At 44.6% G+C, this 19,555-nt stretch overlaps 1 protein-coding gene across 1 annotated transcript in view; it reads left to right on the top strand.

Annotated features, from left to right (window-relative positions):
* The window catches only part of LOC142493446 (cytochrome P450 2J4-like), a 33,807-nt gene extending 14,551 nt beyond the window's left edge, over positions 1 to 19,256 (top strand). The window contains exons 2-9 of the mRNA XM_075597517.1: positions 5,670 to 5,832; positions 11,767 to 11,916; positions 14,793 to 14,953; positions 15,044 to 15,220; positions 15,552 to 15,693; positions 15,891 to 16,078; positions 17,669 to 17,810; positions 18,763 to 19,256. Coding sequence (XP_075453632.1) covers positions 5,670 to 5,832; positions 11,767 to 11,916; positions 14,793 to 14,953; positions 15,044 to 15,220; positions 15,552 to 15,693; positions 15,891 to 16,078; positions 17,669 to 17,810; positions 18,763 to 18,941 — 1,302 coding nt within the window. The 3' untranslated portion in view covers positions 18,942 to 19,256. The remainder of the gene's footprint in view (positions 1 to 5,669; positions 5,833 to 11,766; positions 11,917 to 14,792; positions 14,954 to 15,043; positions 15,221 to 15,551; positions 15,694 to 15,890; positions 16,079 to 17,668; positions 17,811 to 18,762) is intronic.
* The last annotated feature ends 299 nt before the right edge of the window (positions 19,257 to 19,555 follow it).

Genomic DNA, 19,555 nt, shown 5'->3' with positions numbered 1-19,555 from the left:
ATTTCAAAGCCAAGGGAAGAGATGAAATACTCAAGGAAAGAAATCTTCTTCTGTTCGAGCTGGCATTTCTCAAACTTGGCAAAGAGGGAGAGGTCCCAAAGTCTTTGGAGGACCCGTCTAACCTATGCCCGATGTTCAGACAAAGAACTGGAAAAAATAAGGATATCATCCAGATATACCACATGAAATTGGTCAAGTAGATCTCGGAAAATCTCGTTGATGAAATGTTGAAATATGGCCGGTGCGTTGCATAAGCTGAATGGCATGACAAGATATTTGTAGTAGCCGTCACGGGTATTAAAGGCTGTCTTCCACTCATCACCCACTCTGATCCGAATTAAATTGTAAGCTCCTTGAAGATCCAGTTTGGTGAAGATCGTAGCCTTGCGTAAGCGGTTGAACAGTTCAGGAATGAGGGTGGAGGATACCGATTTTTTACAGTGATTTTATTTAGGCCTCTGTAGTCGATACATGGCCTGAGAGAACCATCTTTTTTGCAAACGAAGAAGGAACCCACACCAGCAGGAGAACTTGATTTGTGAATAAACCCACGCTGAAGGTTCTCTGAAATGTATTCCCGCATAGCATTGGTTTCTGGTTCTGAAAGGGGGTACATGCATCCTCGAGGAGGGATGGCCCCTGGGAGCAGATTGATTGCACAATCATAAGGTCGGTGTGGTGGTAACTCCTCTGCCTGTTTCTTGTTGAATACATTGCCAAACTCAATGTTGTCCCCAGGCTGTCACTTGATTGGTCGCCCAATCAATATTAGTGTTGAGGTGCCGCAACCAGGGAAGTTCTAGGACCACTGGAGTCGAGGCAGAGCAAATAACATACAATGACAGTGTCTCTTTGTGTAGTACCCCAACCATAACCAGCAAAGGATTTGTCTCGAGGGTGATGGTCCCAGGTATCAGAGATCTTCCATCAATGGCCACTACTGCTAACAGAATCTGCCTGGTATGGAGAAAAAGGGAGTGGAGTTCCACAAATGTGTGGTCAATAAAATTTCCTGCGGCCCCTGAAGCCACAAAAGCCTGAGTGAAAATGGAGTCTGGTTCCCAGGAGAGTGAAACCGGCAGATGCAGCCGTGAAGGTTGTGACGGTGAAAGAATAGAAGAAAAATTACCTTTCAGCCCACAGTACAGACACAGCCCCCTGGCACGTCTCTCCTGCTCAGGTAATTTGGTATCACCTACTTGCATCGGTTCCTCCTCAGAAATAGGTGTAGAAAAAGGGGTTTGAAAGTGGGGGGGGAAAGCCAGATTATTGTTTTTTTTGAGGATCGGTTTCGCCGGTCTGTCGTTCTCCCATCCGGCGATCCATTCAGATACAGAGAGCAATTAACTCCTCCAGATCCTTGGGGGTGGTCCGGCAAGTCCGGCAAGTCAGTTCGTCCTTTAAACCAGGGGCGCGCAAACATTTTATGCTGCGACCCCCTGCCTGCTCTGCCCGTCGCACCTCTCGTTACCTCGCGCGGCGTCAAGTGACACAGCGGGGTTGTGTGACATCACGTCACGTGACCCTCAGCGTTATTTGACGTCACGTTACCGTGGCAACCGTGACGTCCCATGACGCCTCGTTGCCACGGTCACACGTCCAGAAGCCAGAACCTCAGTAAGTAGAGGTTGCAGAGGCCTCGCGCGGTCCCCCGGCATTTAATTTAAATGCCTTGGGGAAGAGCGCAGAATCTCTGCAACTGCCCGCACCCCCCCAGACAAATCTCCCGTCCCCCAGTTTGCGCACCGCTGCTTTAAACCCTCAGAAAGTCCATGCCAAAATGCTGCCAGCAGAGCTTTATTGTTCCAGTCCGTCTCCGCAGCAAGGTTCGAAATTCAATGGCATACTGGCCCACAGTACAGGTTCCTTGCCGGATTCGATGGAGCGAAGCAGAAGACCCGTGACCGGGAGCGTCAACAACTTTTTTAAATGCTTGGAGAAAGCAGGGGCGAGTAAGCTGTGACGTCGGCCCAACGCAGCATTTCACTGATTAAGCTTCGTCAGGGGCGTGACTAGATAGACCCAACCATCATCCTTAAATACACTGGTTGTGTTATGTCATCTCATCTGGGAATGGAACACCAAAAGGAACAAAAAGGAAAAGCCTGTTAAAAACACACTAAAAAACAAATGAGTAAAAAAACGACTAACCAGACCAATATTAGGAAGAGAGAGAGGGGAGGGAGGGGCAGGGAATAGGTAGGAAGTTGGAAGGGGGAGAGTGAGAAAGTAAGGGGGGGGGGGAAAGTAGAGAGAAGAAGAATAGACAATAATGTCTAGGTGACAAAACTAATTGTAGGATATCTATACATAAGATCTTAAATAAAGGAAGAAAAGCTCAGATCAATTGAGACCTCTGGGTGTAACACTATTGAGATTAAAAATCCACCTTGCTTAATGTCTCAAGTGTTCGGATTCTAAATTGCCTCCCCTACTGCCTAATAACACTTTCTCAATGCCCCATATTTTGAGGTCAGCAGTCAGACCTCCATGTGCAGTGAGAAAATGTCTGACTACGCTGGTTAGCTATTTGTTTTTGGATAGGGCTCTGGAGGCATTTCTGATGTTACAAGCATGTTCCAAAGTGCGCTTCCTAAGTTCTCTTGACGTCATATCAAAATATAACAAGTGACAGGGACAGGTAAGCACATACACTGCCCCAGACATGCAACAGTTGAAAAAGTCTCTCACATAGAATTCTTTCTTATTGTCACTATCCAAAAACTTTTTACAGAGGAAGTAAATTGGCAACATTTACATGAGCCACACGGATATGTACCCACAGTTTTGCTTTAAAAAACGTTTTACTGTTATAATGGCTTTGCACGAGTTGGTCCCTGAGATTAGATGATCTCTTAGCGGTCATCAGAACTCGTGAACCAATGGCCGGAGTCAGATCCCTGTCACTGAGTAAAAGTCCCCAGTGTTTCAGAAGGATAAATCGCATATCATTCCAGTTATCATTAAACGTAGATATAAACCTAACTTGTGTGGGGGAGCTCCTATCCCTACAGATTTTTTTTCTTGGGAACTAGAAGACTGTCCCTGTCGCTTTTGTAGACTCAGTCATATGCTTGCCTATAATTTGATAGGCACCTCACCCGGGTACAGTCATCTACATCTCATAAGAGGACTTTTTAGTTGCCCTTTTGATGTGTGGTCCTCTGTTGGTGGCTTTGTATATGTGAACAGAAACTTTATTATTAATAGCAAGGGGCATTTAGTCGCTGTGTTTTTTGTATTTTTTTATCATGTCCTTTCCACTATATAATATAATACATTATTCTTTGATATTTTTCCACACTTCCGTGAATGCCCCCATTTTTTGGAGTTTCTATGACGGCCCCCTTTTTTTAGTGGATCCCACTATCTCTTTTGTGTGTTCGTGTATATTACTCCAGGGGAGCACCGTCCGTAACTATTAGGACAAGGAATTGTGTGCTATTCATTAGTCATTGAGTAATTACAGTAACTGGGTTGTAGTGCATTCCCGCCCCCTTGTCTTTATCAAAATTAGATTGTAAACTTTCCGGCCATATAGTTACACTGCATATATTGGCAGTGCTAGAAGAGAAAAACTATTACAATATTATTAATTCCTCAAATCTGAAACAAATATATTTAACACGTATTTGGCTTTCAGTGGCCCATTGTAGGGAAAGCTGGTTTTACTTTTAATATTCAGCAGTGCAAGAATCTGCAGATTATCTGTTACAGGGTATTTCATTGTAAGTTACCCAACTCCTGATATGCCTTAATATTAACATATTGTTAGTCCAGTTGCAATGTTCTACTCCAGGCCTGCACAATATACAGCCCGCGGGCCACATGCGGCCCGTCTGGACTCCCTGTGCAGCCCGCAATGACTACCTGTCTCCCTCCCCCCCTGCCCGAGCCCGCTCTGCAGACACAGGAGGGAAGGAGTGCCAGCATTGTGACATGCTCCCCCTGCACCCGCTCTGCTGAAACATTAGGGAAGGAGCGCCAGAATTGTGATTAGGGAAGGAGCGCTAGCATTGTGATGCACTCCTCCGCCCCCCTCCCTGCCCCCCCCCCCCCCCCCACACACAGTGTGACCCAGAACTTCCGGGGTCTGCTGCTAGAGTGCACTTCTACCTTGCGTTTTACCTTCTTGCCGCTAACGCTAACACCTAATGGGACCCGCTTCCACCGCCTAGACCAGGTAGGCATGGGGGGAGAGATGTAAGGTGCATGGGGGGAGAGGGTGATGTGAGGTGCAGGGGGCAAGAGGGTGATGTGAGGTGCAGAGGGGGTGAGGGTGATGTGAGGTGCAGGGGGGGGAGAGGGTAATGTGCCGGGGGGAGAGGGCGATGTGAGGTTCAGAGGGGGAGAGGGTGATGTGAGGTGCAGGGGGGGAGAGGGTAATGTGAAGGGGGGAGAGGGTGATGTGAGGTGCAAAGGGGGAGAGGGTTAATGTGAGGTTCAGGGGGGAGAGGGTGATGAGAGGTGCAGTGGGGGGAGAGGGTATTGTGAGGTGCCGGGGGGAGAGGGTGATGTGAGGTGCAGAGGGAGAGAGGGTGATGTGAGGTGCAGAGGGGGAGAGGGTGATGTGAGGTGCCGGGGGGAGAGGGTGATGTGAGGTGCAGAGGGGGAGAGGGTGATGTGAGGTGCAGGGGGGGAGAGGGTAATGTGCAGGGGGGAGCGGGTAATGTGCAGGGGGGAGAGGGTGATGTGAGGTGCAAAGGGGGAGAAGTTAATGTGAGGTGCAGGGGGGAGAGGGTGATGTGAGGTGCAAAGGGGGAGAGGTTAATGTGAGATGCAGGGGGGCGAGGGTGATGTGAGATGCAAAGGGGGAGAGGTTAATGTGAGGTGCAGGGGGGGAGAGGGTGATGTGAGGTGCAGGGGGAGAGGGTAATGTGCAGGGGGGAGAGGGTAATGTGAGGTGCAAAGGGGGAGAGGTTAATGTGAGGTGCAGGGGGGGAGAGGGTGATGTGAGGTGCAGGGGGGAGAGGGTAATGTGCAGGGGGGAGAGGGTAATGTGAGGTGCAAAGGGGGAGAGGTTAATGTGAGTTGCAGTGGGGAGAGGGTGATGAGAGGTGCAGTGGGGGGGAGAAGGTGATGTGTGGTGCGGAGGGAGAGGGTGATGTGAGGTGCAGGAGGGAAGAGGGTGATGTGAGGTGCAGGGGGGTAGAGGTTGATGTGAGGTGCAGGGGGGTAGGATGTGTATGGTGTGGAGGAGGAGTATTATGTGAGAGGTGGAGAGATGGGGGTGTGAGAGAGAGAGGGGGAGTCTCGCAAAGGCCGCTGACAATGGGGGAGCCAAAGGAAACCAGGAAAGCAGTCTATGGCCCTATCTGGTATGACTATCCTCATATCTCCCCCAGCACCTCTCATCAGAATTATATATCTCCCCCAGTGCCCCTCATCATCACCCTTGTATATCTGCGGGGGGGATATGATCATGATGATCTGTGGGGGGGGGGAGAAGATATGATGGTGATGATGATGATGATGATGATGATGATGATGATGATGATGAGAGAAATATGATGATGATGCTGATTTTACCCGTGTGGCCCAAATCTGTTTTCCTTGGAGCAGTTCAGCCCTTCCCAGTTTACAAGTTGTGCAGGCCTGTTCTACACCAATCCAATAAATCAACCTTGACCCTTTTGTTAAATGGGAAATCCTCCCATTTATTATTTCAGCTGGTAAAATTGTATGGGAACATTTACACCCTGTGGCTGGGACATACTCCCCTTGTGATGCTGAACGGATGCAGAACTGTGAGAGATGCTCTTGTTTCTCACTCGGAGGAGCTGTCTGGACGTCCTGTGGCAAGCTTCATGAAGGACATCTCGAATGGAAGAGGTACCAGTTAAGATTTAGCAGCTAAACCTGGCAGTAGTTTTGGGGAAATGAGAATAGAGATACAAATACTATTATTATTTATTTATTTATTGCTTAGTGACTGTGTTTGTCTCAAAGATGAGAAGAGCGAAAAACCAGACAAAAAAAAATAAAAGAATACAATATAATGTATATAGCAGGGTTCTCCCTTGGCCCCCTTACCTCTGGTCGAGGGCGCACGCTTCCGGAGGGTGCAGCCAGACTGGCTGTGATTAGAGGAGGTGACTGAGTCGCCGGCAGCTCCCGTATAAGGGCACTGCCATCTTCTGTGTTGTCGCGCATGCGCAGGGCAGTCGCGCATGTGCAGTGCAGGTAGCTATGTTGCGGCGGCCATCTTGGTGCACCTTGTGCATGCGCAGAGAGGTACACAAGCAGCCATTACACCCAGACACCCCGCAGGGGGACTACAACACCCAGCAGCCACCGGGGCTGCTAGAACATGGCGCGCAACAGCCAATCTGGCTACAGCAATCCCCTGCGGGAAGATAGATACTTTTGACATGCTGAGGACCACGCCAGTCGGAGCTGGGACAAGGTTAGGGTAGGTTGTGCATGTGCAGGTGTCTGTGGCACCTGCACTAGGCCAGAGACCCCCTAGGCCCCAGCTAGGCCCCGACTCCCCTGTGTAGCTTGTGGTTGCTGCAGGGACAGGCCCATAGATAGGGACACTGCCCCTGTAGAACCAGAGCATTGGGACAAAGCCAGGACGCGGCTGCATCCTGGACCAGGGTGATCTGGGACCATATCGTCCATCTATGACCACAGAGACTCTTAAGGTGGTACAATCCACGTAGGACCCACCCAACATAGAGGCGGAGGCGTGGCGGTTCATCGCTTTGGATCCGTGGATCCCATATTCATCCTTGCGTGCCCAGATGTGGACACACCTGGCAGGTACCTCATCTCACCAAGTGCACCAACTATACACAGGCTAGTGGGGCAGCGCGGGAGGGTCAGTGACTCTGTGGACACTAGGGTGTTGGGTGCTCAGAGGCACCTTAGTACTTGGGGGTAGACCCAGTGAGGGTGAGGACACAGTGCAGGGGAGCACGGTGAAGGGGTACAGCCCTGTGAGGCTTGTATGTTTTGGAGTGTTATTATTATTAGGCTGTGCAGTAAAACTGTTAAACAGTACCTACACAAGTGTGTTTTATTGCATGTGGTTTCTGTAACTGGGTAATTCCACACAGTAGAATCCCATACAGGTGGAGGCGCTACTGATCATAAACTTAGATACACCCCAGGTTCCCAGCAACGGAGGCTCAGTTTCCTGTGAGCCACAGGTATCGCACTACACCACACACACCGTAGCCGCACATCTCCCAGGCAGTGGGGGAAAGTGCGCTACTTGTATATATTGTTGTTTGAATAATATAAATATAGATATTTTGAATCTCTAAAATGCTCACTCACATGACCCCCAAGGGTAAAAAGGCATAGAGGATGTAACGGTTGTACCCCCACCCTTTCTCATATTGGCCCCTATGGGAGGAACTGTCCCAGTTACATGTAATGTAGTGTGGTGCACCTGCTGGCTTACAGGACTCCTGAGTCTCCCGCTTGATGGTATAGGGGAATACACAAGGACAGGCTTGTGAGGTAATGCTGAGAACCACTCGCTTTTGGTACAGCGCCTCCATCTCTTCCAGGTCCCCACGACAGCAGGGAAGAGTCTCTGGAAGAGAACCCCTTGGTGCAGCTTCTCCCTGAATGACTCCTGTCTCGGGCAAGAAGGTTCTTTCAAACAGGGCAATCTTTATTGACATCTTCCTTGGCAGACTGCCCATCATTACGGCCGGTCTTTAGCCGCACATCATATTCAGGGTTACCCATCTCAAGGAAGTCCCTGGACACCACACCTAGTCAGGGCCCTAAAAGCTGTCCTTGCTCTTCCCTTACTCTCTAATAGAGTAAGGGGAATAGTCTGCCCACCTCTCCCCTAAGGGAGGGCCACAATCCTTGCCAGAGCCCTGGCACTGTGTTGGGTCAGATAGTCACATACTCTGCAACTCTTTCTTACTTCTCTCTGAATTTAGGAAGTGATGTGTACTATATAGCTCCAGTAGGCACCACCCCTGTGTCACTGTCAGGGGACACAGAGCATGATGTCACTTCCTTCGCTACACATCACACATCACAGGGGATGAGGGCAAACCTCATGATTACTCCTGGCAAACCTGCTCTCTTAACAGGGTTTTCTGCACAGGAGGAAAGATGACATCTTGCTGAGCTTGGAATCCCTCAGAGAGGGGAGTGTTCAGAGATGTAGTTCATGTTCCCCCAGAATGGAAACAGAGAGCAACAAATGGTGCAGGTCATAGTAAAAAGTATATTACTTTATCAAAGCATCTCACAAATACACACTAACAATAACATTGCTCTTTAAAGCATTGCGTTGCTGAATAAGTATAAACGGAGACTGGTTCTCCCTGCTCGGGTAATGATTCGCACCATCACCGCCAAGGTGAGCCTGTGCCGTCAGTTCATCTTAACACCAGCGTCTCCGCAGATCTCGCGTTGGCTAGTATGATGACGACTCCCTCCTCCAAATGGTAACTGCTGGCTGACGACTCAACGCGTTTCGCTACGTGCTTCGTCAGGAGTCTTCTACCAAAGCACTGAACAGATTCTCTTTTATACCTCATTCCAGCCAATCCTGTGCTAGCTGCCATTGTGTTTCAATTAATGTGATATAGTAATGTTACATTGTGCATGAACTTTGCTGAGGCTTTGAATATGAATAGAAACAATAATCTGCAAAATTGATTTAGCGTATCATAAAAGGTCCATACTAGCGCACTTTTGAAACATTCAAGGTGCCCTGTCCCTGTGTTTTTCCCCTGCCTTTGCACTTAGAATCAATTGCCTTTTTGTTATCGCTGCACGTATGACATGTTTCCATTTTTGTAATCTTGTGCTTCCATTATTAAATTTTGAATTTGGCATAATCCCATATTTGTTATCATTTTGCGGCAGCGTGTGCTGGGAACCCCCTTGTTCTATGATACTGTTTGGAGGTATTCGGGACCTCCCTGTTCCCAGTAGCACCCTGCAGCTATTTTCCATAGTGCAACGAGTTTGAGTGCTTTCTAGCTCTTTTTTGTTTTGTACATTTTTTTTTCTGGTTTGGCGCTCCCTTCATCTTTGAGACAACTACTTCCAGAACTAGAGAATATGGTTCTTTTTGGGTCCAGAGCTGGAAACTGTTTCTTTTTTTTTTTTTTTTAAAGATTCGTTATTTCATTCACCTATTGTCAAAAGTCACAATTTATCACGGTTTTGAAGCACATTTTTTGCCTCCACTCTAAATCTGTATTTATATTTGCACTAAGAGCGCCGTGTGATTATTTGTTCACATGACTACAATGTGTGCTACAATTCACAGTATAAGCAATGTAAAACACTAGTGCATCCAGGCACCCTAAAGGGTGCGCATGCTATTCCTCCTACTCATATGAATGGGAGCTGAGGGAAAGCTTAGCATCCTTTTGTGGATCTGTCCCTTAGATTGTAAGCTCTCCGGGGCAGGGATCTTCTTTCCTATTGTCTGATTCAGTTTGTTGCACGTATTGTATTATTCCCCGTATTGTATGTTTAGTAAAGCGCTGAGTACACAGTGTGTGATATATATATATATATATATATATATATATATATATATATATATATATATATATATATATACATGTAGAGGTATCAGTAGCGTGTTAGCCGAGCTTCAATAATCAAAAAATAAATAGATGATACCGTTCTGTGGCTAACGAAATGCTTTTATTTGTGCGAGCTTTCGAGATACACTGATCTCTTCTTCCGGCGATGTTACAATGAATGAAGCATATATATGGAGGAACACACAGAAATATCGCTCAACACTACAAATCAGTATTGTCCAAAACAACTGTCAATAAGTCATCTATTAATCAAACTCAACAGTGGTGTTAAAAGGTTGAATTAATATGGAAACAACGGAGAGAAAGCAACCTTATAAAAAGCACACGGACATAAATTGAAGTGTAACAAAGTAATTTTATTATATAAACACAAAAATAGATACATAACCTGGCGCATAAATGTGTGAAAAAGTCCCAAATGATTGTGATAAAATGATAGTTCCAAATTTACAACCTAGAGTGGTCGATGAGAAACGAACTCAGTTCACAGTTCATAGGGGCAACAAGCAGTTCTTCTCATAGGATGAACTTGATCCTGCATATATAAAATATCATCCCGGCCAGTCAAACTGAAGACGGTGATGTCACCCAACCTGCGCCGGATACACGCGAGGTATTCGCAGTACCGGAACGGACTTTCAGTGACTGAGGCGGCTGTGTTGTGTGTGCTGGGCCGAGCACTTCTGTATTGTATTTATACTCACCTTCTCTTGTGAGTATTTTTATTTGTGTTTTTAGGAAGGCGTCATTAAAGATTTTACTGTGCTGCGCAATCTTCTGTCCTTTTTCTGTTCCCTAACGGAGAAAAAGGTGCAGGACTCCTTAAAGACAGGATTTGAAGAGACAGCTTTTCAGGACCTACGGAGGCCAAGGATACCACGAGGGGTTCGTGCCATAACCGAGGCTTCCGGGACCAGGACGGCTCAAAGAACAGTTTCTCTCCCCTGCATGTGATCTAGCCACTTCTAGTAAGTAGGCATTCTAGATAAACTCAGCTTTTGGAATAACCATTGTCTGTTCAAATATACTGCGCAATGTTTTCTCTCTCTGCTTGATATTTTATATACAGTATGCAGGATCAAGTTCATCCTATGAGAAGAACTGCTTGTTGCCCCTATGAACTGTGAACTGAGTTCGTTTCTCATCGACCACTCTAGGTTGTAAATTTGGAACTATCATTTTATCACAATCCTTTGGGACTTTTTCACACATTTATGCGCCAGGTTATGTATCTATTTTTGTGTTTATATATTATGTTTTGAGATATATGAGATGTCTCAGTAGATTACCAGGCAGCTTAGTTTTTAAGTGCACAGCACTGTATTATTAGGTTTAGCGCTTTTCACAGTATTTTTGTAATTATTAAAGTAATTTTATTGAGGTGAGTTAAAACAGGGGATAAGATTAAAAGGAGAGGGGGGCTCAACACTACCAAACAGTGTGGACCTGGAGGCAAGGGTCTAAACATAGTTCCAATACATGACATGCACAGGACACAGGGGGCTCGTAATAAGCACACCTGTATTGTAAAACCTACACTGGAAAAGTATATATGTCCACATAGAAAAAAAATCACCATATAGACATATTCAATGGTTGCATGGAGTGGATACAGTACAGCTACTGATAGTAACATGTGATATACTTCACCACACAGTGTAGGGGTGTCACAGGCAGAAGGTAGGTCAAAACTCTGTGTCAGATGTAAAGAGGTAGGGGCCCCCCTCAACCGGAGTGGGAGTCTGTTGAGGGGGGACCTACCTCTTTACATACCTGGTTACATTTGTGTGATGTCTCAGTGTGTTAAATAGGAGATTGTACAGCCATAGTCCTGTCTCTCCCCTCATCTATATTACTCTCTAACAAGGACAGTGTGGGCTAAAGGTTTAGGAAACCTCTTTGTTAACAAACACACCCCCAATTCATAGGCCCATAAGAAATGCAAAATAGAATGTCACATTTTTACTTTTAGCATGGTTTCATTAATTTAGGAAAGTTAATTAGATTGTTACATTGTTTACAAAAGATTATTTGGCATTACACGTTTAATTATCCATTGTTCTTAATTGCAACTGTAGTTATTTAACATGCACTAAAGGGGATATAAATGTGTCTGCACTATTGACTGACTCGCAACTTGTCCCAAAATATATCTTCTCAACGCAAAAAAAAATACAGAAAGTGGTACCAAAATGACCAGTTGGTAATCTCCCTCTGTAACCAGGAATTGGGGTGACCAATGGACACACCTGGAAACAGCAGAGACGCTTCGGGTTGATGACCTTAAGGAATCTGGGGCTTGGAAAACTGGGGCTGGAGTCACGGATATGGGAGGAGGCTCAGAGTCTGGTGGAGTCATTTGCTGCCGAGAATGGTTAGTCAAATAGAGACAAATTGTTAGATTCATTGGAAGAAAACATTTAATTTGTTATATACAATAAAACATAATACAACCAATGGGCCCGAGGATGGGGGGTTTAAGGGGTAATGTGCCTTGGGGGGTGGGGAGTTATAAGGGGGTAATTGGCTTGGGTAAGGTATAAGGGGGTAATGTGCTTGGATAAGGTATATGGTAGTAATAGGCCTGGGGACTTTGAATGTATATGGGGTAATGGACCTGAGGAGGATATAAGGGGGGTAATGGGCCTGGTGGAGTGTATAAGGGTACACAATTATGGGGAGGTTATAAGGGGGTATGACCCTGGTCGGGTGTAAGGGAGTAAGTGGCCTGGTGAAGGTATAAGGGGGTAATGGGCATAGGGGTGGCATAAAGGGGTAATATGTATAGTGGAGTATATGGGGGTAATAGGTCTGGGGGGGGATTATAGGCAGGTAATGGGCCTGGGGAGTGTAAAAGGGGGTAATGGCCGGGGGGGGCTGTAAGGGGGTATTGGCCTGGGGGGATTGTAAGGGGATAATGGGCCTGGGTGTGTTGTAAGAAGCTAATGACCCTGGTCGGTCATAAGGGAGCAATGGGCCTGGGTGGAAGCATAAGGGGTAATTGGCTTGGGTGGGTATAAGAGTTTAATGGGCTTGGGAGGGGCATAAGGGGATAATGTGCATGGGGGGGTATAAAGGATTAATGGGCTGGAGGGGTCCATAAGGTCGTAATTGGATTGGAGGGAGGGGAGAGTTTAATGGGTAATACACTTCGGGGGAGTATAAGGGGGAATTGGGCTTACCTGGTGCCCTCAGATGGGCCTGCTAGAGGTACACGAAAGAAGCGCCAAAGCCGGATGAAGGACCCTAAAGGCCCAGGCGGTGGATGAGCCATTGCAGTGACGGGGAGGGCCCTACAGGTTGAGGAATAGGATTGCTAGAGGCCCACAAATGGAGGCCCCGGGCATCAGAGCAGAAACGCGCCCATACAATGTAGAGTTATTGGCAGAGGGCTGGGTCCTTTGACTGACCAGGCCCGTATACACAAGTAATTAATTGAAATACATTTGATGTATTCTCTATCCCAAGAAGTGACTTTTGAAATCTATATAAAGCTTGTGTACATCCACATCTATAAAGATGCCATTACTCAAAAACAGCAAGCTTAACCCTACCTGTCTTTCTAACTATCAACCTGTCTCCCTCCTGCCTTTTGCCTCTAAACACCCTGAACGTCTTGTAATCTCTTGCTTGCTCCATTTTCTCAACACCTATTCTCTCCTAGACCCTCTACAATCTGGCATCCGCACTGCTCACTCCACTGAAACAGCCCTCGGTAAAATAACTAATGACCTCCATGCTGCCAAAGACAGAAGTCATTACACTCTTCTCATATTACTCGACGTCTCTGCAGCATTTGATACTATGGACCACTCTCTTCTTCTTCACATTCTCCATACCCCAGGGCTCTGTCCTGAGACCCCTTCTCTTTTCTCTTTACACACTCTCTCTAGGTGACCTAATCACATCTTTTGGGTTCAAATATCACCTCTATGCTGACGACACATATTTACTTTTCTACCCCTGACCGTACACCTGCGGTACAGACTAAAGTTTCTGAATGTGTGTCGCCTATATCATCATGGATAGCCCTCCACCGACTTAAACTAAACATGGCAAAAATAGAGCTCCTCATACTTCCTCCCAAACCTGGCCCTATTTCCTCCTTCTACATTACTGTTGGAAATACCATCATTCACCCAGTAGCCCAAGCACGCTGCCTAGGGGTCACACTCGACTCCTCTCTCACATTCTTTTCTCACATTCAAAACATTTCTTAAACCTGTCGCTTTTTCCTCCGCAATATTACAAAGATACGCATTTTCCTCTGTTGTTCGACTGCTACAACTTTGACTCAGGCCCTCATTCTCTCCCGTCTTGATTTCTGTAACCTCCTGCTGTCCAGCCTTCCTGCCTCCCACCTATCTCCCCTACAATCTCTTTGACGCTGCGGCCAGAATCACTCTACTCATTCCTAAATCTGTCTCAGCATCTCCTCTGCTGAAATTCCTCTCCTGGCAACCTATCAAATCCCGTATCACACACTCAATTCTCCTCCTTTTTTAAAGCTTTATACTCTTCTGCTCCTCCTTACATCTCAGCCCTCATTTCTCGCTATACACCTACACCATTTCGGCTCTTGTGTTCTGCTCAAAGATGTTTTCTCTCTACCCTTTTGTATCTAAAGCCCTCTCCCACCTTAAACCCTTCTCACTGACTGCCCGACTCCTCTGGAATGCCCTTCGCCTCAATATCCGACTAGCACCCTCTCTATCTGCCTTTAAGACCCACCTTAAAACACACCTGCTTAAGGAAGCATATGAGTAGCTCCATGGCTGATAATTAACACCTCGTACATGAATCTTGGCCCCTTGCAGACACACTTACCAGAATGCCCTCCTACTGTCTCTCTATGTTCTTCCTATCAACAACATTAGATTATAAGCCCTTTGGAGAAGGGACTCCTTTTCCTAAATGTTACTTTTCTGTCTGAAGCACTTCTTCCCTTTGTGTTATTTATATCTTATTATTTATATGATTGTCACTATTACTGCCTTGAAGCGCTATGTACATTAATGGCGCTATATAAATAAAGGCATACATGACAAAGGCATCACTGTGAAATGATCCTACACTTCTGCAGCACCAAAATGGCTACAAGACCACTACAAGTCATTACTATTTGACAAGGTAACTCTTGCACCCAATATTTTTTGCCAAAGGGTAGTAGGGTATTGCCAGTTGGTTATGATATGCAAAGCACAAGCTTCCTGCTGTGTCCCAATGACGAACTGTGTTTAATACCTATAGGGAAACCAATGGACCCCTCATATATCATTATCCATGCTGTCGCAAATGTCATGTCTGCTGTGGTATTTGGCCATCGTTTCTCTATTGATGACTTGACCTTCCAGAAGTTGGTTGCATGCAACAATACATTACTTGAAAGCATGAGCTCCAAGTGGGGGATTGTAAGTGACAAATACAACAAATATTATATTTACATTTTGTTGTCTGTTTCAAACTATTTCATAGTAAATCCTATATTTTATATCCACTAGATGTATGATGCTTTCCCTTGGCTAATGCGACATATACCAGGTCCCCACCAGGAGGCCTTTGTTAAGAAGGAATATATAGAAAATGTTATAAGAAAGGAGATCCGAATCCATCAGGAGAACAGGTCACCGGAGGAGCCTCAAGATGTAATTGATCACTATCTGGCCCAGATAATAAAAGTAAATAACTTGTTTATTACTAACTAAACACACAACTGAATGTATTAATAAGATACAAGGGTGTCACTCAGCATGTTGCCCTGTACTGTCGGCTTTTCAGGTCTTTGGGGTTTTTATAATGTTCTCTACAGTACATTTTAATTGTGTTTTTAATTCAACAAACGCAAACTAAATACATGCACATACATTTCTCTTGCAAATTAATTGTATCTCACCTATCTTCCAGTATGGATATTAACACAGATAATGTCCAATATATATTAGATGATTTTATTTTACTAATAAATAATACAGTTGCAGCAACTAAAAACCTTTTTTTTATCATCTACAGACAAAGAGTGAGCCAGGATCCACATTTGATGAGGCCAATATGATCCAAGTTGTGATTGATTTCTTTTCAGCTGGGACAGAAACTACAGCCACCACCATGCAGTGGGCTCTTCTCTACATGGTGGCTTATCCTGATGTACAAGGTGAGTGGCTGAGGCACTGAAAGGGATTAATATCAAAAGACAATTGTGCAAAATGACACTTCTTTGTTTAACTTCTGAGTTTCAACAAGGGTTAAGAATTATAGGTAAAGTGGAGTGTTTTGTTGTTGGTCTAATATATGTTACTATGTGGAACCATGTCTTGCAAAAGTTTAAATCGAGCTCATTATCCTTTACAGAGAAGGTACAGAAGGAGCTGGATTCTGTTCTTGAAGGCTCTCAATTGGTCTATTACGAAGACAGGAAGAGGCTTCCTTACACCAACGCAGTAATTCATGAGATTCAGCGCTATGGGAATATTGCAGCTGTGGGAGTTCCAAGATGCAGTACAAAGAATGTTACTCTTAATGGATTTTCTTTGGAGAAGGTAGGTAGAGATTCTAGCATGATGCAATATAATAGACACAGATCCTATAATATCCAGCAGGTGTTTTTTTGCATTGAATGTGATTCCACATGTGTTATCCAAGAGCAGCTAGAAATGAATATTACAAATGTATTAATAGGGTTAGGAACATATACGCGTTTTACAGGTGATTCCTACATAGGGATTTTAAGTTAGTTTTGGAATAAACAACCAATATTCAATTTAAGGTGTAAACTAAGTGCATTAATGTGTGTTCTCTAATTCATTGGTAATGATGAATTTGAGACTGTCTGGAACTCCATGAGGTGAAGCAAAAGGACTCATTTATTTTATTTGTACTCAATGAGACATACATGGATATAATTGCAAGGAACACACTTCAACACATACTGGCCCTCCATACGAGTCCAACTTAAGGTTCAAGTCATATAGATTCAGCAAAGGCTGAACCCCAGGCAAAATGTATTCAAGACCGTCTTGACCTAAACTACATTACCTATGCAGATGATTTTCAAATATATTGCAAAATGTCGATCCTTTATGCTGCATACAGTATAATATGCACAGTATAGTTACATAATGGAAGTTGCCATTATTCCATAGGGATGCAACCATGATTAGCTTGGTTATATACAATGGGATTGGTAAGGAAAAAGGCAAAAAAGGCAGCGCACTGCCAAAAACCAGGAGGAGGCTCACAAGTACTTTAAAGGGTTTATTCCATTAGAGGATCAAACATATCCCCAGAGAGCAACAAAAAAAACACCACACCAACGCGTTTCGGGCCATGTGCCCTTTCTCAAGGTGTATATAGGTGTATTTTTTTATATAGGTGTATATACACATTGAGAAAGGGCACACGGCCCGAAACGCGTTGGTGTGGTGTTTTTTTGTTGCTCTCTGGGGATATATTTGATCCTCTAATGGAATAAACCCTTTAAAGTACTTGTGAGCCTCCTCCTGGTTTTTGGCAGTGCGCTGCCTTTTTTGCCCTTTTCCTTGCTCTATTACCTTGCTGGTGGATTAGCCCGCCGCTTTATGAAGCTACCACAATTGGACCAGACTGGAGGATAAGTGAAGCTGAACAGTGAGTAACCCCTGTGGGTTTATGCTTATTATTCTATATGTATAGCCTATGGGACAACTTATGTACTAACATATATGTCATTGCACACTATGTACTAGTCCCCTCTCCCTTTTAGGGAATTCTAATTACTCACAACCTCAGTACAGAGGTCCAGGCAGTTTTATATATGCACCTATGGGACTGTTCTATCTTGGATGCGCCGGTCACCTCTACTCTTACAATGGGATTGGTGTCTGATTCACAGCTGTGTACCTTGAATACACAGGTTGGTTATTAAAATTGATGTACCCCCCCCCCCCCCCCCTGTTGCAACCATGCCAGGCAACATGTCAGGAAATAAAGAGGGATGTTTTGTTCACCCATCAGCGAGACTTCCCCCAAATCTCTGATACAATACAGCATGGGTAGTACTTTGCAGAGTGTGCACGCACTATGCAAGAGAGGGGAATATACCAAACACTGAAGCAACTCTGCCACAAAAAGTCACTTCTTATTATCCCCAGGATACAATGATTCTGCCCAATCTGGATTCTGTGCTGCATGATCCACAGCACTGGGAGACTCCTAATCAGTTCAGCCCCAACCACTTCTTGGACAAAGAGGGGAACTTTTTGATGAACGAGGCCTTTTTACCGTTCTCTGCAGGTGAGTGTCTGACATTTTCCAGAAATTATACAGATACGTAATAAACATGGTGACTGGTCGGCTGAATGTGTGAATGAGATGTCTCAAGAAGCATTTGTTGTTCTTCTGTAACTCAGGCAGAATTCACTTTCTTTTAAGTCAGTAAGGTCCATTAAATCAGTGAAAATAAAACAGGAATGACCATTATATATTCCACAATTTTTTTTAACACAGTCAATGGTAAAATTCACCAGTATTTGGCAATATTCTCCAACTTTATTTTTTTGCAAAATTTTCACTAAACGTATGTCGGAAGTCTCTAAGCACCAATGTGGGATATCGTTCCCTGGTCGGGTGTTAACTGCCATTGACTTGAATGGCTGGTAACACCTGATTGAAGTCTGGTACCCTGCATTGGAGCATAATTAATTTTCCTTATATTTCCAAGTGGTGTGTATGTACGTGACATGTTTAGAGAAGCACACCCCATCTTGTAATGAACAAACAGCATTATCTACTGAAACGTCTTATCAAGAAAATAACACATAGACCCTCTGTGGCTCAAAGCTATTACATTATAATATCCAAAATAAGAGCCTTTCTCACTGTAGTGGTTTCTCAGTTTATGGTTTTAGGTGCTGGATTTCTTTAGGTGGAAACCTTCAGTGGTTGTCAGCAGATGCAATAATATGGGGGCATATAGGCTCCTTTTTTGTTTTTCTTTCTTTTCATTCCTGTAAGTTGAAGACGTATAATATGGTAATGTGCTATATGGATACGTATAGTGGTATTTTAATTTTCATGGGTAAAGGTTGAATCAGAAGACCCACAATTTCAGACTCTTCTGTGCATTAATAAAATCCATAATCTCTTCTGTGTTCAAATGAAATTTAGAAGGGAATAAGGCACCTGTTTAAATGATTTTACCCCCATTTATTACATTTTAATGCGTGTCTGTTACTTCTTGCCACAGGACACCGAGTTTGTTTGGGGGAGCAATTGGCCAGGATTGAGCTCCTGCTTTTCTTCACCAGTCTCCTGCGAGCGTTCAGCTTCCAGCTGCCACAAGGAGTGACAGAGGTCAACCTGAAATATGTGTTTAAGATGACTCTGGTGCCACATCCATATAAAATCTGTGCTATCCGTCGTTAGTCTGCTCCCCACAGTCTACTTCTGATGTCAGCAATACATAGGTGTTACTGTTCCCGAATTTTGCCACATAAAAATAACTTTAGTATTTGGATGTGCAAATTTTTTATTACACAACAAAAATTCTTCTATGGAAAAAAAGCTGGAATGATAAATACTGAATTATTTGTGAGAAAATCTACTCGTCACCTTCCCAGGCTACATTTACTCATCCAGGTCATTAATTAAAGGAATCCCCAAGGGACAATTTCTACGCATAAAGCGGAATTGTTCTTCACTTGATGATTTCAACAAACAGTCAAGGGACCTTTTAGAAAGATTTACAGCTAGAGGCTACAATAGGGGCGACTTGGAAAAGACACTTGAGGAAGTTGCCCTTATGGAGAGATCCTCTCTGTTTAGAAATAAAACGGAGGAGACAATAAAGACAAAAAAGAATACAGTAACACAGACACCTCTGTTTATCACTCAATACAGTGTACAATCCGAACAGATTAAGCAGATAGTTAGAAAACATTGGAATGTTCTATCTGTAGATCCTACCCTCAAGGACATTTTCAATGAGGGACCTAAATTTGTCTTTAGACGTGCTAAAACTATTTCAAATTCGGTGTCCC

The sequence above is a fragment of the Ascaphus truei genome, chromosome 1 (genome assembly GCF_040206685.1).
Source record: "Ascaphus truei isolate aAscTru1 chromosome 1, aAscTru1.hap1, whole genome shotgun sequence".
Lineage (NCBI taxonomy): Eukaryota > Metazoa > Chordata > Amphibia > Anura > Ascaphidae > Ascaphus > Ascaphus truei.
The sequence above is the reverse complement of the archived record's forward strand: the minus strand, read 5'-3'. Positions and strand labels throughout refer to the sequence as shown.